At 35.2% G+C, this 24,967-nt stretch overlaps 3 protein-coding genes across 5 annotated transcripts in view; 1 reads left to right on the top strand and 2 right to left on the bottom strand.

The window, feature by feature from the left end:
• Nucleotides 1-1,009: 1,009 nt before the first annotated feature.
• psmd6 (proteasome 26S subunit, non-ATPase 6) lies at nt 1,010-6,742 on the bottom strand. The gene is made up of 8 exons (XM_059538244.1): nt 6,492-6,742; nt 5,315-5,520; nt 4,618-4,763; nt 4,320-4,539; nt 1,794-1,902; nt 1,431-1,599; nt 1,275-1,352; nt 1,010-1,200 (listed from the first exon to the last, which is right to left on the bottom strand). The coding sequence occupies exons 1-8, from the start codon at nt 6,634-6,636 to the stop codon at nt 1,104-1,106; spliced, it is 1,170 nt and encodes a 389-aa protein (XP_059394227.1). The 5' UTR covers nt 6,637-6,742; the 3' UTR covers nt 1,010-1,103.
• A 667-nt stretch (nt 6,743-7,409) lies between these two features.
• slc2a9l1 (solute carrier family 2 member 9, like 1) lies at nt 7,410-13,452 on the top strand. Its single transcript, XM_059537662.1, has 12 exons — nt 7,410-7,478; nt 7,831-7,926; nt 8,025-8,185; nt 8,284-8,408; nt 8,492-8,621; nt 9,548-9,696; nt 9,782-9,969; nt 10,115-10,225; nt 10,324-10,425; nt 10,504-10,579; nt 11,379-11,506; nt 13,090-13,452. Exons 1-12 carry the CDS (start codon nt 7,425-7,427, stop codon nt 13,273-13,275), a joined length of 1,506 nt encoding a protein of 501 aa, XP_059393645.1. The 5' UTR covers nt 7,410-7,424; the 3' UTR covers nt 13,276-13,452.
• Nucleotides 13,453-22,415: 8,963 nt separating this feature from the next.
• LOC132126094 (prickle-like protein 2) overlaps nt 22,416-24,967 on the bottom strand; it is a 76,351-nt gene continuing 73,799 nt past the window's right edge. For all 3 annotated transcript variants that reach the window (XM_059537130.1, XM_059537132.1, XM_059537131.1), the window contains one exon: nt 22,416-23,852. In XM_059537130.1, the coding sequence (XP_059393113.1) occupies nt 22,960-23,852 (893 nt within the window). In that variant the 3' untranslated portion in view covers nt 22,416-22,959. The remainder of the gene's footprint in view (nt 23,853-24,967) is intronic.

Here is a 24,967-nt window from a genome sequence, read left to right as displayed (position 1 = left end):
GCTTCTTTTCCCTCATGGTCAGAGAATGTGATTAAAATGGCCCGTTTAACTGTGGAAAAGATTTCTGGCTGGCTGATGTATTTTTTAGGACTTTTCTAACTGGGTGAGGAAACCATACAGTTGTACAGTGCAAATTGTGCACCACTGTTGCCAAACTTTGTAATTGGATACACTGCTTTTTAATTACTTATTCATTTGCTTTTAACACTGACAAAAAAAAAAGAGAGAAAGTGCCTGAATTAGTTTCTCATCGACTGTTGTTAAGGGAGAGCTTTTTATTTCATGTATACTTTTCACAGTACTTGAATGTTATTTAAGTGTTAAAATAGTTTTTATACCTGCCTAGGAATCTCACACATCGCCCTTTTCCCTTTCAATTAGAGCGGAAACTGATTGATGAAATGCATGGCAGAGTAACACTTACTTGACTGACGTGAGAAAAGCATCTTAGCTGTCCCTTGTATTCTTTTATGACTACTTTTGATATTAGAAATTTTCAAAGCGAGAGGGATAGATATTTTTGTGGCCAAGTCGGTGATTTCAACCAGTGTTTTAGGCAGACACATGTACTGTTTACCTTGAAATTGTAACTCCACTGTTTTCAGACGATGAAAGCTTTGTGAAGCTGTTTGATTAATCGCCACAGATCTGGAATGTGAATCAAAGATGATAAACGCAGTTTGCTTTTTGGGGAAGAAGCCTCTACATATAAAATGTACAAGTGTGTATATTTTGAATTTTTTTTTCTTTGTCTTTTTTGTATACATATTCAAAAATTAATTTGATCAGCTGGACTTTTGTGTGTTAGCTGCTATGTAATTCATGAACAAACAGTAGGGTAGATTTACTTCATATTTAAAGAAAGATTGTATAGTATATTTGTTTTGTAACAAGTTTCTGTAAATATATAAAAAAGAAAAAATAATTTATACAGTTATTTATAAGAAAAATGTCTCTGCCTCAGTTTTTTTCCCCCCAGTTGCTCACACACCAAAGAAAAACTCAAATGTTTCCTCCAATTCAGTTTTATTATATTCTGTACATAAAACAAGTCCCGTTCACAAGAAAAGATGAGTATCGATCAGACGTCATATGCCTGTTGACTACATGTTGATCACTCTGGACAGCTTCTGCACTCTGTTCAGCAGGAGATCACCCTTCTTTATGGTTTCCTGGTACTGCCAGTTCTTACTATCAGGTCTGTAGGAAAAAAAGAAAAGAAATGCATTTGGCTAACTATAGCTCCAACAGAGATTTAAATGACTGGTCCTCACCTGTTGGTTTCCACAATCTCATTGACTTTGTCGATCTTGCAATGTAAACGTCCTGCAGCGATAAATCGCGACAACTCCCTTGGGAAAGAAAAAGACCAAAGTAAGCACAAAATAATGACCGTTTACATAGTTGTATATTTGACCACGGGAGCGTACTGGTCGATGAACTCTGTGCTGACTCCAAACGCTTCGGCCATGTATCCCAGCGTGAGAGAGCGGTAGGATTCCAGGAGCTGGCTGTAGGCCAGGATTCGCATCTCTCGGACATAGTAACGGTAATGAGGAGCAAACAACCAGTCTTGCTTCATCTCCTGTTCCACTCGAGCTAAAGACAAGAAACATGGAACCTCTTAGTCCAAAACATTTTAAACAATAACAGACCAGCAGACTTAGAGAAGCACTTTCAACAAACATGGCAAATAAATAACAACATTAATCTTAAAACAGAACGTGGCTTGTTAAGCAATAACATTTTCCTCAATCGTTCTTTAAAGTCTGCACTGCCAATATTTCACTTACCTAATGACTGAAAGAATACAGAATAACGGCACTCGTAGAGAGAGAAGAGGTACTGACGGACAGCAGGTAAACTGTGTAGCACCTCCAAGATCTCAGCACCTTTAATTACCTGAGAGACGACCAGAGATTTCATCATTTCATGCATAAGGTTATTACTATTTAATTGTTTTTATAAGGTTAATTATTTTATATAACACATATACAGGAAGTCCTTTCCTAGCAGACAACTTTCTGAATTTCACACTTGCAATGTTCGAACAAGCTAAAGCTCTTTGTGTTGCTCTGGATAAGAGTGTCTGCATTAAATGCATTAAATATAAACTTATAAATAGGATTGGATAAAGCAGGAGTTTTCAAACTGGTCCTGCATCCTTATACCTTAATGAGGAGACACTGTAAAATATGTATATTTAGGTCTGTCAAAGTTAACTTTTTAATTGTTTCAGTGTGCTTTCTAATGATTGGTCTAAAATCATGACATTAACATGACATGCTTATTTAATTATTTTAATAAATTCTGAAGGTCTGCATGATTATTATTATTATTTTCATATTTCTAAAGAGGTCTCATGCTCACTAAAGCTGCATTTTTAAATAAATGTAAAAACAGCAATATTGTGATTTTTTTTTCTTTCCGAATTTAAAATAAATCTTGATTTTAATGTTTTCAAATGTAATTTATTCCTGCGGACATCATTCTAATTTGCAGATTTGGTGCTCAAGACACATTTATTGAACTGTTGAAACAGGTCCTGCTTATTATTTTTAAATTAGGATTCTTTGATGAATAGAAAGTACAGTCGTGGCCAAAAGTTGAGAATTACATAAATATTGGAAATTGGAAAAGTTGCTGCTTAAGTTTTTATAATAGCAATTTGCATATACTCAATGTTATGAAGAGTGGTCAGATGAATTGCATAGTCCTTCTTTGCCATGAAAATTAACTTAATCCCAAAAAAAACCTTTCCACTGCATTTCATTGCTGTCATTAAAGGTCCTGCTGAGATAATTTCAGTAATCGTCTTGTTAACTCAGGTGAGCATGTTGACTAGCACAAGGCTGGAGATCATTATGTCAGGCTGATTGGGTTAGAATGGCAGACTTGACATGTTAAAAGGAGGGTGATGCTTGAAATCATTGTTCTTCCATTGTTAACCATGGTGACCTGCAAAAAAACGCGTGCAGCCATCATTGCGCTGCATAAAAATGGCTTCACAGGCAAGGATATTGTGGCTACTAAGATTGCACCTAAATCAACAATTTATAGGATCATCAAGAACTTCAAGGAAAGAGGTTCAATTCTAGTAAAGAAGGCTTCAGGGCATCCAAGAAAGTCCAGCAAGCGCCAGGATCGTCTCCTAAAGAGGATTCAGCTGCGGGATCGGAGTGCCACCAGTGCAGAGCTTGCTCAGGAATGGCAGCAGGCAGGTGTGAGCGCATCTGCACGCACAGGGAGGCGAAGACTTTTGGAAGATGGCCTGGTGTCAAGAAGGGCAGCAAAGAAGCCAATTCTCTCCAAAAAAAACATCAGGGACAGATTGATCTTCTGCAGAAAGTATAGTGAATGGACTGCTGAGGACTGGGGCTAAGTCATATTCTCCGATGAAGCCCCTTTCCGATTGTTTGGGGCATCTGGAAAAAGGCTTGTCCGGAGAAGAAAAGGTGAGCGCTACCATCAGTCCTGTGTCATGCCAACAGTAAAGCATCCTGACACCATTCATGTGTGGGGTTGCTTCTCATCCAAGGGAGTGGGCTCACTCACAATTCTGCCCAAAAACACAGCCATGAATAAAGAATGGTACCAAAACACCCTCCAACAGCAACTTCTTCCAACAATCCAACAACAGTTTGGTGAAGAACAATGCATTTTCCAGCACGATGGAGCACCGTGCCATAAGGCAAAAGTGATAACTAAGTGGCTCGGGGACCAGAATGTTGAAATTTTGGGTCCATGGCCTGGAAACTCCCCAGATCTTAATCCCATTGAGAACTTGTGGTCAATCCTCAAGAGGCGGGTGGACAAACAAAAACCCAATAATTCTGACAAACTCCAAGAAGTGATTATGAAAGAATGGGTTGCTATCAGTCAGGATTTGGCCCAGAAGTTGATTGAGAGCATGCCCAGTCGAACTGCAGAGGTCCTGAAAAAGAAGGGCCAACACTGCAAATACTTACTCAATGCATAAATGTCATGTAATTGTCGATAAAAGCCTTTGAAACGTATGAAGTGCTTGTAATTATATTTCAGTACATCACAGAAACAACTGAAACAAAGATCTAAAAGCAGTTTAGCAGCAAACTTTTTGAAAACTAATATTTATGTAATTCTCAAAACTTTTGGCCACGACTGTACAGCAATTCAGTTCAACCTGATCTTTAGCAACATTATCTTTACTGTCTCTTCTGATCAATTTTATGTATCCTTATTGAATAAGACAATTAATTTATTTTCCCAAAACAAACAAAAAAACTTCTAACCTTTGAAAAGTATTGTACATATACTGTTTTTTAGGCTAGACAGATCACCTTCTCTCTCAGGTCCGGCCTCTTGAGAGCGATCATACACACATACACAGTGTACGTGACGAACGTCTTGTAGTCCATAAGCTCATATGAGGTGAATGTGGAGACCGTATCCAGAAAGAGCTCCGCTGCCTGCTTGAAATCCCGAATGGCCACGCAGTAGAGGCCCTGATACACCTTCAGACGATTCCTCCGGTCCCAGTCACCACCTTCTTCAATCAAACTGTTCATTCATGCAGAGTTCAAGTGTCAGGCCAACATTCGAGGGTGACATGCATTTGTTAAATAAACAAGTCTGTACCTTTTGGCTTTCTCAGTGTTGCGGGTGATGAGGTCATTGTCCATATAAAACAGGCCAATCCTCAGCAGGTAGAAAACAATGTCTAAGCGATGACCAAGAGCCACAGTCTTGTCATAGGTCTTCCTGAAGGCGGTCAGGGCCCCTTCCTAAACGAAAGACAGAAATATTATCAATGGGTATAAGGATAAAATGTGTGTGTAAGAAGCTAAACAGATAAAAAGCAGAAAATCAAATATATATATCTTAAAAATATATAATCACCATTCAAAATCTTTTTGGTTTCAAAATGTTTGGGATCAGTAAGATTGAAGAATGTAATTAAGTGTTAAGGAGACTTCTTTATCAAACAAATGCTGTTCTTTTGAACTTTCTATACATCAAAGAAACCTTCTGTAACCTGCTTTTCACAAAGTATTAAGCATTATAAATATTAACTGTTTTCAACTTCGATTATAAATATTTCTTGAGCACCAAATCAGCATATTAAAATTATTTTTTTAAGCACCAGTGAAGACACTGAAGACTGGAGTATTGCTGTTAAAATTCATTTTTTATTCATTTTATTTATTAAATTCAAGTTTTACACATTTCACAATATTACTGTTTTACTGTATTTCTAACAAATAAATGCAGTCATGGTGAGCATAAGAGATGACTTTCAAAAACGATTTATTTTTTAGCGTGATTGAATTCACACCTTGTCACCGATGCGGATGAGATATTCAGCTTTGGCCATCATGGCATCTCTGATCTCACTCTCTCCCTGGTTCTTCTCAGCATCTTCCAAAACATCATCCAGCCTTTTCAGTTCATCCTCATTTGCTTTCTTCATCTTACTCAACAGATCCGTGTCCACCGGCCATTTCAGCTCTTTACACAGGGCTTCATAGTACGGGGACATATCTACAAAACACAATCACAACATAGTTACATACACATTTGAGGTGTTTCACTTAGATCTAATTAGATTCGAGAGAATCTCAATTTTACCTATTTGAACCTATTTTTGTAATCTAGACTCTACGGTTTGAATTACTCTCAAGCTGAGTTGGGTGTAACTAATTACAAATATATTAGTTACTGTAATTTACTTTTCCCTTGAAAATGTAAAGTAAGGGATTATTCTGTAATTTAATTACAGTTACTACTCATGTAATTGAATTTAATACAGTGTAGAAATGAATAAATACAATACAATAGTGGATCTAAGATCAAAATTTAAAGTTTAACCTTAAAATGTTTGGTGTTTATGTACCCTTCTCACTTTAAATACTTTGGTGAATTAATATTGGCAACACTTCAGTGTCCAATTCTCATTATTAACTTGTTAGCAATAATATAACTGGGATATTGGCTGTTTATTATTACTTAAAGAGCACATATTGGGGTCTTATTCTGCAAGACCTTATTAACCCTACCCAAATCTTAAACGTAACTACTACTTTATTACGTATTGATAAACAGTAATTAGGAGTATTTTGAGGCAAGTCACAGTAATATTGAGAAGATGTAATTAGTAACTAGTAATTAATTGTTTTTTTTGAGTAACCTACTCAACACTGTTTTCAAGAATAAACGAAAACTGTGACAGCGGTTCCTGGTTTACGCTATATTATAATAAAGCAATTAAGAAAACTAACAATGGACATTCAAAAGTGCAAGAAGACGAAATGTGTAGATGAAAACAACCAAACACATTAGCAGCTAATGAGCTAGCGTGCTAACGTTACTTGGTTCAGCCAGTCAGCTAACTAACCCTCAAGAGGCTGGGAAGTTACAAAGCTCGTGCATATCACGTTACTGCAGTGGTAACGTTAGAGTAACGCTGACATATATCTGCTAAACGAGCAGCATGTGTGAGTGAATGAACTCACTGTTGAGTTTGATGGCGTCCATCAGCTCGCTCTTCACTTTAGCATCCTGTCTGTGATCATTCAGAGTCAGTAAAAACTTCAACTGAGCTATTCTCAGATTGGGGTTTTTAGGTAAACCCTCTTCCTCCAGGTTTTCCAAAGGCATTTTTGCAGAGTTAAAAGAGATCCAGAGGAGGACGGGAGTCTAGGTTTAGCCTGGGAGCGACAATGATGACTACGGGGAAATCTAAACAAAAAAAAAAAGTGTAAATTCACTTCCTCTTGCTCGAGACATCAACGCAGGGAAAAGACAGTCTAACAAAGAGAAAACAACGTAACAAAAATAATAACACTGCCCTCATCTGGTTGTATGTCATATTGGGGTTTTCAATCTTTAATGCCACGGACCTCAAATATGATTATCCTAAAATGTCTATATATACATATAATCTTCTAGAAAGAACCAGTTCAAACTGTTAAAATGAATACTGGGAAAATCAAATTAAGAAATTTGTATCTATTCAATGAAATAGGCCTACTTAATTTTTTTAACGGTAATTTTTTTATTTATTTGTTTCTTTCTATCTATATTAACTTAAGCTACTTACATCAAATTCATAAGATTTTGATCATGTATTTATTTTCTTAATCAAGTATTTCAATTAAAATGTATTTTTAATCAAATTTAGTCACACAAAATGATAGTATCAAAAAAAAAAAAAAAAAAAAAATATATATATATATATATATATATATATATATATATATATATATATATATATATATATATATAATTTTTTTTTTTTTTTTTTTTTTATCTGACAAATGCAGATACATAAATAGACAGCATGCTTTTAAAAGACAAAATGTGACGAGTCATTCCGGTGTCAAAAATTAATCAAAATGCCTAACAGAGATGACACTGTATTTATTGAAGAGAAGCAGTGGAGCTTCATGGACACAAGAAGATACAAGAAGAAAAGCATGAAGAGCGTGTTGCAGGAACTGGTAGGAACTTGTTGTTTAATTATATCGCCAGATCTTTAAAATTAGATGAAATCTGAATTCATATAGAAGAATTAAAGAATTGTTGTCTCATTATATTTCAACAAAATAACCATAATGGTAAAGCTAAGTATATTGCAGGATAATATGTCTCAACCTATATATTTTCTTTATATCTTTTAACCAAGCACACAGTTAAACTCTTAACCAAAGTTTACTCATTCACTCAAAATACGACTCTGTGTCAATCTAGATCAAGAGAACCCCCCTCTGTGCTGATTTAATGCGAAATATCAGAAGTATTGACTTGAAATGTTAAACATGTTGTAAATGAACAGTGTGACTGTAATTTCAGGTCGCTGGGAAAGCACTTATCTTTATCATTGTGGTGGGATTGGGAGGATCTTTTCAAAATGGATTTCATCTCACAGCAATAAGCTCTCCATCTCCAGTGCGCACTTGAATTTGTATTTATTCTTTCCCTGTTATTATATTAAGAAAGCAGGTTATGTTATGAATCAATCCACTGTTGTCTGTTTTTTTCCACAGTACATTCAGAGCTTTATTAACAGCAGCTGGACGTATCATTACGGGGATGTTCCAGGAGAGAAGACCGTCACCTTTATCTGGTCCACTGTGGTGGCTCTATACGCTTTAGGAGGTCTCATTGGCTCAATTACTGTCAGACACTTAACCAGTCACCTGGGAAGGTTAATCTCACCCATCCTCGTTTGCTTTCCCTACTCTTCCTTTAAATGTTTTCACAACAAAAATGGATGTTCATTAACTGTATATATTCTTCTTGCAGAAAAGGAGCCATGCTGTTGAATAGTGCTATAGCAGTTGTGCCCGCAGTAATCATGTATATTAGCAAACCTACATACTCATTCGAGTTGATACTTGTAGCACGCTTCCTATTTGGATTCGGAGCAGGTATGTGCATTAGACTGTAAAAAAATTATATATATATATGATGTTATTATATATATAAGATGTGATTTGCTCTTTGTTCAAAGGGTTGGGTTTGAATGTACATACCATCTACCTTGGTGAGAGTTCACCGAAAAAAATCCGAGGCATGGTGACCGTCACAGTCACTACCTTTATGTCCCTTGGTAAACTATTAGGACAATTTGTTGGCCTCAGGTAATAATTAAGTATTAAAGCTTGGGCATTGAATTGATAGGACATCTGAATCAAGCTTGCAGTCAGTTATATGAAAAGGGCAGGTTTTATTCAGACGTCCAGCATACAGTCTTTCACTAGGAGAGCTGAGTTCTTTGATTAGATTACACGGTCAAAAAAAAAAAAAAAAAACAGTTCACGCTATTAATGAAATGTTTACAGTATTAGCATTAACATGCTTTAGATAAATACACCACCAGTCAAAAGTTTGGTCAAAAGTCTAATAATAAAGATTTCCTATTATTATCAATGTTGGAAACAGGCTTAATATTTTTTGTGGAGAACGTGATATGCTACCATTTAAATGTCTGGGGTAAGATATTTAAAAAAGTAATACTTTATTTAGCAGGGACAAAAATAAATTGACCAAAGTGATAGTTAAGACATTTATAATATTACAAAATATTTATGTTTTAATTAAATACTGTTCTTTTAACGTTTCATCAAAGAAAAGTTATATTATATTTTATTATTTTTTTTAATATGATTTTTACAAATATATTAATTACCAAAAACATTGATAACAGTAAGAATAATTATTAATGATTGAGCACCGAAAATAACTGACGACAAACAAGTATAAAATCAGCATATTAGAATGATTTCAGAGGGATCATGTGATACCGAAGACTGAAACTTCACCTTTGATATCACAGGAATACATCATTACATTAAACAATAATTTTTAATTGTATAATTTTCTGCATTGTTAACTGTATTTCAAAAACTTTTTTTGAAAAAAAAAAAAATTCAAAACTTTTGACCAGTAGTGTGGTGAATTTTCGTTTCATGCCACCATTAATGTTTGATTCATCTGTCTTTAATTGATCTGGCTTCAGGAAATGAATCTTTTGATATTGAGTTAAGTTTCTAATTTTTTTTCACAGGGAAATTCTTGGCCGTGAAGAGTGCTGGAACATTCTTCTATGCATCTCAGCGTTTTTTTGTGTGGTCCAGCTGGCAATCTTGCCATTCTTCCCTGATGCTCCACGATATGTTCTGATAGAGAAAGGCAACATCAAACAGTGCAGAAAAGGTGCATTACATTTAACTGATCAACCTCTGTATGTCATTGCAATCGTCTTTCGTGTTAAATCACATATTGACGTTTTGATCGGCAGCACTGCAGTGTCTGTGGGGACCAGGCGATTATAAATTGGAGATAGAGGAGATGTTAGCAGAACAGGCAGTCATTGGAGAGCAGTGTAACAAGAGTGTGCTGGATCTGCTGAGAGACAAGCACCTGCACTGGCAGGTCCTTTCCATGCTGGTCATAAACGGATGCATCCAGTTCGGCGGAACCTCTGCTGTAAACAATTTAGCATTTATTGTCAATACACCAAATTATGCTTCTAAATAGAAATGTGTCTTATGTCACTGTGTTGTCAAAAAGAGATCCTTACAGAGCAACGTATATACTAAATAATGTGATCTTTTACCATTCTTGCGCACAGATCACCGTATTCTCTTTCAGCATCTTTTTGGAAGCGGGTATTCCAGTGGACAAGATCCGTTATGTCACTCTGGGCATAGGAGCATCAGAAGTCCTCATCTCCATAACCTGTGTAAGTAAGTTTCACATTAAAATCTGAAATCAAACTGGCATAATTTGTCATGGAGGAACTGCAGAAATCATCTATGGGGCCAATGTGTGCATGTGTAGGGGCTGTTTATTGAGCGTGTAGGGAGGAGAGCCTTGATGTGGCGAGGGTTTGGGGGAATGTCAGCCATTATGGTATTAATCACTGTCACAATGTACCTAAAGGTGAGTGAATCTATATCATTTAACAGCTCACAGCGATCAAAACAGAACTTTATTACCTTATCTCGGTTTCGTCTGCAGGACTACAGCTCTGTGATTCCATACATCACTGTCATCCTGATTTTCCTGTTCTTTATTTTCTTTGGGGGAGGCCCAGGTAAACTATTGAAATATTTCTACAACATTTAGTTTCTATCCTCAAATCTGATTGATCACAAGGCACTCCAAAAGCAACAATAACAGCACATAAGGGGCTTTTTTGAAATTCATTTCCATTGCTTTCTATGTAAATATGTGGTATAAGAACATTTCACCATTGTGCATGGTATTTTGCAGCTTCTCATGCACAACATGCCTTTATAGAAACAAAGCATAATGTTAAAAGAAGTTCTAATTTTATGCATCTCTACACCTTTTTATTTATTTATTTATTTATTCCGCTGCACCACATAAAAAAAAATTCTGTGTGATTAGCTCCTAAAGCACTGGGAATTATTGTTTGCATCACTCCTTTCAAAATTGCTGATTCATTCAGGAATTAAAGTGTTAATGATTAAAACACTGAATCATTCCCCTAACTCCTTCATTTAGAAACATTGTTTCTTTTAAAAATGCATTTAAAATCTCTGTTGCTTGATTTGTTTGACAGCTGATTTTCTACTTTCGTTGGTTGAAATAAAGTAACTAGCAATATGTCCAAACAGTGCGGACACACTTGTTCTGTCAATTTTCATTATTTCTGTCGTTCTTTTTTTTGCCTGCGGAATTTATATAATGTGATCATTTTCACTATATTTACTTCCTGTTGTATAAGCAATACTGCTCTTGCAATAATGCTGCTGTGTTCAAAACAACAGCATTCGACAACATTTATATTGCTTATTATAAGCACATACTACATTAATTATAAACTGACTAGCCAGTGCCAACAACTCAAACCAGTTTGATCTGAACAGCTGCAATAACCCCATCACTCGCCAACGAGATCTTCATCCAGTCATACCGCCCGGCTGCATTTGTGTTTATCGGCTTCCTGCGCTGGCTGCTATTCACAATGTTTGGATTCATCTTCCCATTCCTTATTGTAAGTCCTTCACCATACCAATACCATTAAAAAAATGTGGGTCGTTTCATCTCTACTCAACCAGTGGTCCCTGGCTCATATTTTTGATTTTGTCCAAATTGTTTTGAAGAAAGATAAACATCTATATTGAAGAAAGGCAAAATATTAAATGTAATGTAAGTATATTTGCGGAGTAATCCACTATTTTGTAGAGGGGGGCCGAAATGGAAATTTTCACCTTAGATTCAAAGCCAAAATTACCTGGGATAAAAAAATAGATTGGTAGGTCTAATGGTAAATCTGTTGGAAATTTTTCTCCAAATTTTGACATGGCTGTAACTCATGATGTATTAAAGATAATACATCTAATAACATCTAATCTAATAAATAATAAAAATTTCTGACCTGAGACTTGCCCATATAGATTTTGGGTCTTAACGAACTTTTCTTTTGGCATCTTCATAATTCTTAAGGCAATCCTTTTCAAATACAATAAGCATCAGCTGTATGCAAACATCTGGTTTTCGACCACAACAATGTGGACATGGAGCCGCACTGAGATCCCCGTATGGGACTGAACTACACAGGGCCTTGAAAACGATGACTCCAAAAGAAAAGCAAATTAAGAATCAGAATCTAAAATCGAGATATCTTTAATACATGCAAAAGTGGGAAAATAATATTTATGAAAATTGTTTTGATAGAGGGAAACAACATAATTTGTTTTTCAGACTCTCCTCTTTAAAAGAAAAAAAAATATGTATGCAAATTGACACACATTCGGTTTTTGACCACTGAATATAATATGTACAGTTTAAAAAAAATCACTCCTGGAGCCATATTGAGATTCAGACATCTCTAAAATTTAACCATAGGCTTCAACTTCTTCTTGAGTTACTTCTTGAGTAACAGGCATGCAAACTTGAAAAAACCTGAAAAGGGTCATTACTGGCAAATTATAGTTCAAGAAATATTGTTAAAATCAACAGATTTTACTAATAGACCTACCAATCTCTGTGCAAAAAAAAAAAAGTTATTTTACCACCCTGTAACTTGGCTCTGAATCATACGTGAAAACTGCCATTTTCAACCCTGTCCACAATAGTGAATTACTCAGTAATATACATCCATTACATTTTGGCTTTCCTCAGGATAAATATTGACAAAATCTAAAAATTTAGTTGGGGAAGTTTCTGAAATTTGGTTGATTTGACACAGAATGACCCACATGTCTTTAAACATAAAGCAATGTTTGTGGATTCAGCCACTTTATAAACTTTAATGATGCTAAAATATATAGTGAGCCCGTTCTCCACAAATGCAGCATCAGTAAATGTCATTATTGGTTTATGTTATAAGGTTTTGAAAATATAAAGCAATGACTATGACTGTATTGTGAATCTCTCAAATTTTTTCTTCTCTTTATTTTACGCCCTCATAAAATACAGAATAATTATTTCATGTGTGCCCTATTATATGTCTTCATCTTGAACAATGTGTAATAGCAGGCTTTCAGCACACCTTTTCACTGCTCCTATGAAACTGCTCTGCAGTCTGTCGTCTCACTTTAACAAAAGGCCACGTTCTCATCCATGTTTCTGCAGGCCGCTCTGAAGTCTCTAAGCTTTGTTCTCTTCTCCTGCGTTTGTCTGATAGCCGCTCTCTACGTCTTCTTCATCCTTCCTGAAACAAAAGGCAAAACTCTCCTTGAGATTTCCCGAGAGTTTGAGAACATCAGAGCGTGTGGATCCTCCACGGAAGAGGTCTTGTGCTTAGAGACCAAGCTGTAAAGTATACTGATGTAAATATGGCCTAGATGTGGACTGGCACAAGAAATATCCAATTATCATATTTATCAACATTATATTTATAAAGACAGACTGCTTGATGATGGTACATTATCCTACTAAATATAGCAATAAATAAATAAATGCACTTGAAATATTGATTTAAGTTCATCTGTGAGGAGAAAAAGACAGACATTTATATATATATATATATATATATTTATTTATATATTCTCAAATATATATATATATATATATACATATATATATATATATATATATATATATATACACATATATATATATATATATATATATACATATATATATATATATATATATATATATATATATATATATATACATATATATATATATATATATATATATATATATATATATATATTTGGACACCAGATTTGATTTGACAGATTTCAAGTGAAAACTGTGTCGTGTATGATGAACACAGATGATTTTTTTTTGTCTGCTTCAGACCATATTTCCATCCAGTTAAAGGAAATCAAACATGTTTGATCTGATGTCCTGTTTTTCTCAGTAATTTACGAAGTCAGCAAGTGATGCCTACTGTACTGTCAGAATAAAAATCATGTAGTGTATTCCAGCCCTAAGCAAATGTTTGTAAACTCTGCAAGATTGCCTTCGTTCTATTTCTATCATAATGCAGATAGTTGAACTATTAAGTGAGGTTGACCCTTCTTAATCAGCCCACCCATGTTATTGCACAGGGGCTTTTGGGCCAGTAGAACCCTGTGAAAGTTGAGCTCGGGGATTTCTGTCTTATCAGTCCCGGACAGGCTGTATGGGGCTCCCTAGCCACATTAGCAGTTTAATAGGTACTGTGTGAACTTTACAGACCAATAATGATTGACATAACTAGATGCTTTATCACCACCTCAGCTGTTTCACAGGATTAACTGGAGGATTCATTTAACTGACTATCAATCATTATGGACATCCCACAACACCCAAAGTATATCATATCAGGAAAAACTTGTGCACAGCATGTTTCCTAATGAGAATTACCTCATTTTAGTTAGAAGCTAGGAGATTCAAATGTGCTACATGGCACAGGATTGAACAGAGCCTCATAGGCCCAAGTATTATTTGGACAACATTTAGTAAACTGGATTCATAGTGAATACATGTGTTAGTAATAATTATGAATTATTATCAAATGTGTATTTGTGTGTTTCTTCGGCTTTTGTTTGATGGAAAGAGCTTGATAAATTAATCAATTAGCTGAACATTCTCATATTTAAGATTGACCTATGGGTCGGGTAAAACAATTAAATATACATTAATTTTGAAAGTAGCAAAAATAATTGAATAATGTATGGGTTTCCAAGACTTGTGACTTTCATATGAAATCCGTTTTAATAAAAAAATCAAACCTGCGATACACAGTTAAAAAAACGATTCCTACAGTATATGTATATAAATAATAATTTCAATTTCAATTATGGGACAATACTTTTAACTACCAATGGATGGCGCTATTTATTCATTGCAGACTTACCGTAAAGCAGGCTGTGGTGTGATTAACACTTAATAAACAGATTTGTTCATCAGCAAATTCATACACAACAAAATACAGCGCTACACTGGAAGCACGTTTCTTTATTGCCAATTAAGCTTTTACATATTATATATATATATAGCCTATATTATGAGAATGTTAACTATATAGCTGCCTGTCAGAAATGTTTCTTTTAAATGTACTGTCTAGGCCTACTTTATTTTGATTCTTTTCTGACCTATGACTATTATACTACAATTTGTAAAAAAAAAAAAAAAAAAAAACAATCAGTCTCCCATTATTTGAAGCTGACTCATTTTTGTCTAATGAAATGCTTTGCTGTTAATGCAGTTCTCCTGTTTTTTTCACATTCTTTTGATTGAAGGGGTTAAAATCTAGGCTACTCCACTATATGTGCAAATCTCAGCTGTGTGCTATTGGTCTTTGCTAATACAGTAAGTGGAATGAGTTATATATACCACCATTCATAAGTTTGGGGTAAAAAGATTCATGTGTTTTTAAGAAGTCTCTTACACTCACCAAGAAGTATTTATTTAGAAAAAAAATGCTGTAAAAACACTAATAATGTGAAATATTACAATTCAAAATAAGTTTATATATATCTTATTTTTTATTTTTCAAAAATAATTTATTCTGTGATGGCAACGCTTTTTAACGATAGTAGCCTACTTTTTTCAAAGGATCAACCTAACCTTAACATAAAACATTAGTAATCACCTCTCAATCACAATCCCAAAGTCATGATCTCATGAAAAACACATTATGTTCACTGCAATGTGACACCAGTCCTCTCAGTCCTCTGCATATGGATTTTGTTCGTTCTGGGTGTCTTTGGCTTGTTAAGTGGTGGACAATTCTAAAAGAGCTAAAATGCATTAAGGGCTAAACACACTGATAATAACTGAACGGCATACTGACACCGCACTGTGCATTAACAAAGTAGCCTAATTTGTTCTCCACTCATATTGCTGCCAATCCGCAAAGACAAATTATATAATGGTATGAAATCTGTGAAGAGACAGTCAGACAATGTTAATATAATTAGCTTCATTATAATTCCTGCAGTTTGTTATTAATATTCAGGTGCCGTCCTGTCGCATGTAGAACTGAAATCAATCATTAATCTAGAGAAAGTGTCTACAAGCAGATGCACTCAGACTTTGACATCACAAGGTTAATGTGCAAAGCAAATATTCATCATGATTCAGTCAGCGCTCAACATATACCAAGTCACTTTCACCTTTTAAAACACCCATCTGAACTGTAATACATGCTGTACACAGTATACATTAGGGCTGGATGATATAGCTAAAAAAATAGAAATTATATAATGTAAATAAATTAAACTACATTTGTATACATTTAGCTGACTTTATTGTATATATTGTTACAAAGTACATAATAAAATCAATACATATTAAAAAATACCATTTTGAATTAAGAAAATGTAATATTCTATTCAATAATCAGCTGATTTAAAATGGATCGTCAACATGTCCCAGTAAATTAGCGTTAGCATGTAAGTGCACAGATGGGCATGTTTCAGTAAGGTCATTAATGTCTGTAGATTGACTGGGGCTGCAGCTGGAAATCTCGGGGCCTTTGGCACTATGGGATTATCTCCTATGTGCGAGTAAGAAATGAATGTCTCTATGAATGTTAAACAGTCTTGAGACCTCCTGATCCGAGGATTATGAGCTCTGAATAGCTCCATTTAGCTGTGGTAGCATCACAGTTTAGACATGTGGTGTTCATTGTAATGGATTTGTGTGTTGTCATTGTGTCCAAATAGCACAGGTTGCTGTATGGGCATTTCTGAATGGAAACAAACAGAGCAGAATGGACTTGAATTGAGTGTATCATGTGTTGTATCGTGGATCATTGTTTCTGATAATATATTTGTGGTATTTTAAATTAGCTACATGCATGATGGCTTCATGAGCATGGATATATGTGTTTTGGGATATCTGACTGAAATGACAAACACCCTCAAGGGGTTTGCTGTCATATTTTTGCCATACAACTCGTAACATCCAGCTGGTGACATGAGAATCTCATTAATGCATAAAATCATGCAGATGGAAATTAAAGTGTCATATTCATCTCCTGAATGAACATCAAATCCCAAAGCTTATACAAGGATGGGCTTTGAATTATAATCATGTATGTTTCTCAGAACATAAAGAAACATAATATCAACCCCCCCCCCCCCCATCTTTTTGCAAAAGGCATGTTGAATGCACATATTCTTGCTGTCTGAGTTTAGTCATCACCAAGTTAGTCAGGTCACATATTTCTCTGGTAAATAGGCACTTTTGCCTGCCATGGTAACCATAGCAACAGCAGGCAGCTCTAGCACTTTTATTCTTTATAGAACAGTGACTAAACATACTGTCAATGTATCACTCTATTATAGATTTCCATATCACACAAAAAAAATGGAATGGAATGAAAGTTCCCCTATTCTATTTTCTAAATGCATGTTATAGAAACTCAATATCAATTTCTTATAACATTATTATTATTATTATTATTATTATTAACTGCATATGCAATCAAAATTAAGTTGTAACTACTCTCCGGTGATGTATCATGCAAGACTGATTCATTTTATCTCTAATCAAGTCAGTTTTTCCTTGTTGATAAACTGGATGTACATTCCAGCTCGGACGAAAAGGTCTATTGTTACTTAAGTTTCATTGCAACTCTAACAGAGCTGACATTTGGCTAACATTGCTCAGGCTTGCACAAATGAACCTTAACAGAATGCAGCTGGGAATTCATTTAAAACAGTCAACACTCCTGAAAGCCTATCGCCATCTAATTGAACACACGAGGGCCAGTTGAGGAAGTTCTCACTCCAGGCACCTCTTATTGAGGAGCATGGGATGCTGTGATGTGTAGTCGTAACACTGAAGCATTGTAAAGCACTTGTGAATTGAATCTGGCTATGCTGCTGAGCAGTATAATTATAAGCAGTTTTCCCTAATTGTGGTTCTTAATAACACCCAGAAGAGTGTCTGCGCTGTACTTCAGTAATAGTAATGACACCAGTTATTTTGAACAATTCGATGATTCACACACAACAATATCATTTTAATACTTCAACATCGTAATGATAATTTATTTAAAGGGAAACCGAAAAGTATTTGGCAAATTACTAGGTGTTAAAAAGGACAAATATGAGTTAAGTATACACTTTGCAAATATATAGCCAGTGATGGGAGGTTACTTTGGAAATGTAATAGGTTACAGATTACAAGTTACCCTGTTTAAAATGTAATAGTAGTGTAACTTTTTCAATTACTTTATTAAAGTAATGTAACTAATTACTTTTGAGTACTTTTTGATTACTTTTCTAAATTTGTGAAAATTAAATAATAATAAATAAAATCATATACATCAACTCAAATACAGTTATCTAATAAGCATGTGACGTATTCTGTCTAATAAACTCCTGAAACATTGGTGTTTTTTTGAAACTGCTGTCTCTGTATATGATGATAGTTTTCTCAAAATAAGTAAAATGCACATGAAGTGACACAGAGCAGTTTTAGAAATTATGTTTATGTCTCTTTATTTTGCCCTGTTATCCATCTCTCTCATGACTTTAATACTCAAGATTGAACAAAACTATACTTTACAATACAATACTCTACAATACTACAATATCTTTATAGAAAAATCCTAATACTGTACATGAGTCATGTTTTTCCCTTACAAAATTGACCATGCTTTTATTGGCCTATATAAAAGTAAAATAACCTTGTTTTGTTTTTTGTTTTGCAAATGGATTTCTATTTATTTTTAAATAAATAAATTTGTAAAATAATTTTTGGTTACCACAGTTAAACAATAGTAACCATTTTCTCTGGATTATAAGTAAAATAACAAAACTTTAATTTTCGTAAGGGTTGTGTTGTTGTCTGTCGTAGCTTCCATAAAAAATCTGATTATTTTTCAGCTAAATTACTACTGTAACATTACAACAGATAATAATGATGTCTTTTATATCGTATTTTGAGTGATGACTCATGAGCAACGTGCTGCTGCTTGATTAAATAAATAAATAAAAATACAAAGACAAAAAAGCATCTTTACAGATGAAACTGACCTGAAACCCTGAACAGTAGTTCAGCTTTGCGGTGCGCTTCCACAGTGCACTCTATTCTCTCTCTCTCTCTCTCTCTCTCTCTCTCTCTCTCTCTCTCTCTCTCTCTCTCTCTCTCTCTCTCTCTCTCTCTCTCTCTCTCATTGATTACTCTGAGGCGGAGAGCGCGCGAGTCACGAGATTTAATTATCAAATGGCGGATTCGCAAATGATCGCTTTATTACATTCGGCACGAATCGGCAGGCAATTATACAATGATGATATTAAAATAGCGGGCCAAATCGTCTGCCAGGCCACTGGGAATTGTCCCGGTTCTCCCGGTGTCCAGTCCGCGCCTGATTTCCACAGACACACAGAACGTGCAGGAGTCATATGTTGCATTTTCGTGGCTTAATATTCACAGACACTAGTCGATTTCATGTTTTGATTCAAGTGTACTGACCTACTTTTGATTTAGTCATCCAAAACGAGGCATATTCCGTCCGCGTTAGGCATTTTGTTTTTATGACTGGATTCTACGACTGTGTTTCCGCATCCCAGAAATTATTAGGGCGTAGCCTATGTCTCAGAATAGTCAGTGGGAAAGAAATCAGTTAAATCTGTATGTGGATGTGTGTAAATATTCAAATGTAATCCCCTTTGTAATCGTTAAAAATTTCATAAGTAACTGTAATTTAATTACTCGTTTTTTCTTAGTAACTGTAACTAATTACAGTTACATTAATTTTGTAATTAAATTACATAACGCCGTTACATGTAACTAGTTACTCCCCAACACTGTAAATAGCTATGTTAGCAATCCTACTGATGGCTCAATCAGACTAAAAACCTTCATATAAACACCTCAACTGACCTGAATTAACTTTCAGTTGGATTGAAGGGTGGTATAGACTTGAAATAATCTGACCAATAGGAAAAAAATGAAGCAAGTAAATGCTTGAATCTGACTTTTTTTCTCAGATTCAAAAATACCATGCGTACCTGCGCATGATTTACAAATGGGTGCATGTATATTTAAGTATTACGAATTGAATGTTTACCAAATATTTGATAAAAAAAAAAGCTTTTTGACATATATGTAGCCTAGCGCCAGTGACATTGCAGTGGTTTTCTCTGGTTCTGAAAAACAAGCAAACAAATGTGTGAACCAGACTGCAAAGATATAAAAACAGATTTTCAGAATCTAAACTCAAATATTCTGTCAGATTAGCATGAATTAGTGCCTAATATTTCTCCCTGCCAGAATGGGACAAAAGTATAAACGCTGTATGAAAAATCCCAAAAGAGCCCAATGTTTGTCTAAGTTGTTTCAAGCTTCCAGTTGTTTGAGGTCATTTTTTCTTAATTTTGAATATTTCAGTTTGAAACTGGATAACTTTAATAGGACATGGCTTTAAAAAACAGAATATATATCAAACTCTATGCACAGGTTCATGGCTTTAACTTTAATTCTCCACGGATAAATCTACATCAAAAACTGTGTATAAAAGAATCATATTTAAATAGGAATTACAGCAATCAATTCTCTCGAGTCTACAAATAATGACAGCAGTGGTCAAGTCACATCATTAAAAAGTGCTCTCTACATTAGTTACCTCTGACATAAATGCTTTAAAAGCAAAGTTAAACCACAAATTGCCAAAAAGACATGTACTCACATATTTTCTATACATATTGCTTTAATGGCTTTAAGTATAATGCCTGCTCTCAGCTCTGGTCCTTAGATTAATTCAGTCATGGCCCACAGATTAATATAGGGTCATAAATGGAATAACGCCAACTCTGAGAGTGTCTTTCTGGTTTTATGAGGTATTCTTCAGTTAAGGACAGAAGAGATTATTGGGCAGAGAAAGAGGACTCTTTATAAACAATTTAAATGCCCAAAGGGGAAAACATATCTGTAATTACTTGTAAACATGTCAGTTCTAATCTTTCATAGATTAAATTAAGATGTAGTCAATCTCTCTGAAGGTATAGGAGGTATGTTTTCCAGTAAAATAACTCAAAGGAGCCAAGTCAAAAGGGTTTGTTATCTTAAATGTGGCAAATGAGCATAGATATGAGCATTTGTGTGTGATCTTATGATCATCCAGCTATGAGGTATGCAGGTTGGTTGGATGCCATTTACAAATTATCTGAAATTTTCAGGGAAAAACCGACATGGGCCACTGCCCTTAAACGCAAAGACAGGTCTGACACTTTCCATTATTACTATAAGTTACGCCTGGGCTGTTTCACAATTTCATGGTTTTGCTTTGTCTGCAGTATCAGCCCTCAATGGACCTCTGGGAACTATTTTTAACATTATATCAGGCAGTCCATGCCAATTTGCCGTTCTTCCAAAATTGCCTCTGACATCCAGCAAAACTCACACTGTAAAACTGTGTGGCTAAATGACCATCAGACAGAAATGTGTTTTATTTGCAAGACTCAAACTACTGTTCCTCTCACATTTGTGAAACGGATTGTTTCGACTTGAAAAGATTAGAAAAGCACAATTGATTCACGAATCGGACATCGCTTAAAAAAAGGCAGCACTACGTGGATGTCAAGATTCTCAATAAATAATGCTGCCTTAAATGTCAGTGCTTTAAGCGTGTGACTTAAAAACAACAACTCAAAATGTAATGTGTGGTATCGACTATTTTATTGAAAATAATAATAATAATAATGACATATCTGCCAAAATGCATAATCCTCGATATGCAACAATACCAGGATGTTATTAACAGCTTCTCAGTTCAAAAACTGTTTTTATAACAATATTTTAATAAGGACTGCCAATTCATAATTCTAACAAAAATGAGAGGAAACAGAAAGAGAGCTTAAAGACAAGAAATAGATATGCAGCTGGTTATACCATAACACTTGACATAAACTAAAAGACTCTTCTGGTCACTTCTTAGTACATCTGCGGACAAACATTGCTCAGACAGCAGCGCAAAGCATCTCATGTTTCTGGCCTGTCAGGAACATTAGCTCTTTGCCACTTCTTTTTTTAACAAGTTCTGATAAATTTTTCAGGCTTATAGCACCTGGGACTGTGGTCATGGTTTACGTATAAATATATTTAAAAAAACACATATGTACTATCCAGCAGCTAAAATAACATTCTGAGTCTATGGGTAATATGATATTCTTAAATCTTATTGCTTAAACAGCAGCACTACTGACGGAATGATGGTGTAGAATGCAAACACAGAGCAAAGTTTGAACTAGAGATGCAAAAACGTTTCCCCACCGTTTAAAGTCCCAAATCGAAGATGGAAAATCGAAACGACTCCTTGAATTTTCATAAGCCCTGTCATTAGCAATGAGGTGTATCAGTAAGCGAGACTAGCCATTTGGATCCTGTGGATGCTCCGTGGTCTTTTGCATTAATGCATGGAGCAGATGGTGAGTGTGTTGGTGTCTAATCTGAGTCAGAGATCACAGAATGCTCTGATGATGAAGAACCAAGAGCTGCCAATCAAATCTTTCACAGAAATACTCTTTAATTTCTAATACAGGACAAATATCAACAAATTAATGTGCATGCCTTTACTATTTTCTCTACATTATGCTTAGTACATAAATGATTCTATTGATACAAAATATAAAAATATGTGGTACATCATTTACAGATAATTTACATTACATCCTTAACTTAGTGAATTTAATTCAATTGCCTATATACATCTTATCAATGGGATTTTCAGCCCAAAGCAAACACCATACAAAAAAGAAATCACTGTGCCTGAATGGATTACATAACAAAAAATTGCACATTAGCTGTAACAAATACGGCAACAGTGCTGCGGATTTAATATTTAATACAAGTCCTTAAAAAAAAGTGTAACATCCAGAATAATTCAGAAATATCACAAGGGAAAGCATGCATATGCAATTGAGCTGTGAACAAATTAAATGACTGCGTATTATTCACTGAAAGCCTCACGACACCGAAAAGCCTTTCAAACTATAGGGACGGGGAAATTAATCTTGTGCAATGTTGTGCAGGATGCAGCAGGTGCGACTTTTAGGATATAATGCAGTTCTTGCTTTTCCTACGTTTGCGCGTGTGTAACTGTCCTCGGCTTCCAAACTGACCGGATGCGGCCAGTCCTGAAGAGTTGTATTTGCGCAGCAGCTCTTCGCTGGTCATGTACCTAAGCTGGACCGGTCTGGGAATGGGCTCGCCCAGAAAATACCCTTCATCTTCTGACTCGGAAGATGAGGAACAGGTGGAGCACCAGTCGTCATCGTAATCGTACTGGTCCCATGAATAAGGGCCCTGGTGTCGGTGCAATGCAGGGTTTTGAAGCGTTAGGTCAGAGGTTGTCCGAGGGCAAGGTCTGAAAGGCTGCTGTCTCAGCCTGCTGCTTCCACTACCGTAGTTGTCCCGTGACCCACGGGGTGGAGGGAACTGGTCATAATCCTCACGCACATGAAGCTGAGATCGTTTCGGAGCTGGGCGACGCTCGGCAGCGAGGTTAAGTGCGTTGTCTGAACGGGAGCGCCTGGAACGGCGAGAACGATGGTGGTGGTGTCGACGCCGTGGCTCCTGATGGTCGATGCTGCGCCGGCGGGTGCGTTCACTCATGGGTGGTAGACGGGCATTGTTGGCGTTGCTTACCAAACTTATGCGATCCTCCTCCTGATAGGCAAAACCAGGTGGCAAAGCACTGATTCCAGGTTGTTCACGAGGGTATTGCACAGGGAATTTGACTTGCACCGGTGCTTCAAGCTCCAGGTAGGGCTGTGCGGAGTTCAAGCTACAAAGAGATTCAGAGCTGTGGAACTGCACAGAGGAGCTGAGGGTGCCCATGTTACTCTTTTCAGACACGTTCATGCCAGAATCTTTGCTCAAATCTGGCATTGAGAAGCGAGACAAGTGCTCCTGCCGTTTACTGCCTTCATCTGCAGAGGCACCTGTAGAGTGGAAACACGTAAGACAACTGTAATATTCTCTTGCATCCCCAACTGAGTGTGACAATAGGTTAACAAACAATAAACAAGATTTTTAGAGGTTCGTTCAAATCCCAAACAAAGATGCATTAAATTGATCGTGACAGAAAAAACTTTCACATTACATTTCTGTTATTTCAAATAAATGCTGTTCTTTTGAACTTTCTACTCATCAAAGAATCATGAAAAAAATATGTGTAATGGTTACTGCAAATATATTAGGCAGCACAACGGTTTTCAACTTTGATAATAAGACATTTTTCTTACAAATATAAGGAGGACACTGAAGACTGAAGTAATGGCTGCTGAAAATTCAGCTTTGCCACCACAGGAATACATTAAATTAAAACAGAAAAGTTTATTTAAATTCTAATAATATTTTAATATCTTACTGTTGTTATTGTATTTTTGATCAATTAAATGTATCCTTGTAAGCATAAGAAACTTTCAAAAACATTTAAAAAAATGTCTAAACATTTGAATGGAAGTACATAAATAATAATGAAAATTTTATTTATTTATTTATATATATATATATATATATTAGTGCTGTCAAGCGATTAATCACATCCAAAATAAAACTTTCTTGTTTACACACTATATGTGTGTATACTGTGTATATTATTATGGATATAAAAATACACACACATGCAGTATATATTTAGAAAATATTTCCATTTATATATATATATATATGTGTGTGTGTGTGTGTGTGTGTGTGTGTGTGTGTGTGTGTGTGTGTGTGTGTGTGTGTGTGTGTGTGTGTGTGTGTGTGTGTGTATATATATATATATATATATATATATATATATATATATATATATATATATATATATATATATATATATATATATATATATATATATATATATATATATATATATATATACATACATATTTTAAACGTATAAACATTTTTCTTAAATATATACATGCATGTGTGTGTATTTATATTTACATAATATACACAGTGTATACATTATGTAAACAAAAACTTTTATTTTGTATGCGATAGACTGCAATTAATCATTTGACAGCAGTAATATATATATAACATATATAAGTGAAAAAAAATCTAA

The sequence above is a fragment of the Carassius carassius genome, chromosome 44 (genome assembly GCF_963082965.1).
Source record: "Carassius carassius chromosome 44, fCarCar2.1, whole genome shotgun sequence".
Taxonomy (NCBI): Eukaryota; Metazoa; Chordata; class Actinopteri; order Cypriniformes; family Cyprinidae; genus Carassius; species Carassius carassius.
Note: the sequence above shows the minus strand (reverse complement) of the source record. Positions and strands in the feature narration are given on the sequence as shown.

Excerpts from the sequence above, each read along its gene's own strand:
- psmd6 (XM_059538244.1), bottom strand. The coding sequence starts at position 6,636 with ATGCCTTTGGAAAACCTGGAGGAAGAGGGTTTACCTAAAAACCCCAAT. Across the intron at positions 5,521-6,491 it reads GGACGCCATCAAACTCAACA|ATATGTCCCCGTACTATGAA; the intron begins GTGAGTTCATTC and ends TGTGTTTTGTAG. Across the intron at positions 1,600-1,793 it reads TGTATTCTTTCAGTCATTAG|CTCGAGTGGAACAGGAGATG; the intron begins GTAAGTGAAATA and ends TCTTGTCTTTAG.
- slc2a9l1 (XM_059537662.1), top strand. The coding sequence starts at position 7,425 with ATGGACACAAGAAGATACAAGAAGAAAAGCATGAAGAGCGTGTTGCAG. Across the intron at positions 9,697-9,781 it reads CATCAAACAGTGCAGAAAAG|CACTGCAGTGTCTGTGGGGA; the intron begins GTGCATTACATT and ends TTTGATCGGCAG. Across the intron at positions 10,580-11,378 it reads TTTCTTTGGGGGAGGCCCAG|CTGCAATAACCCCATCACTC; the intron begins GTAAACTATTGA and ends TGATCTGAACAG.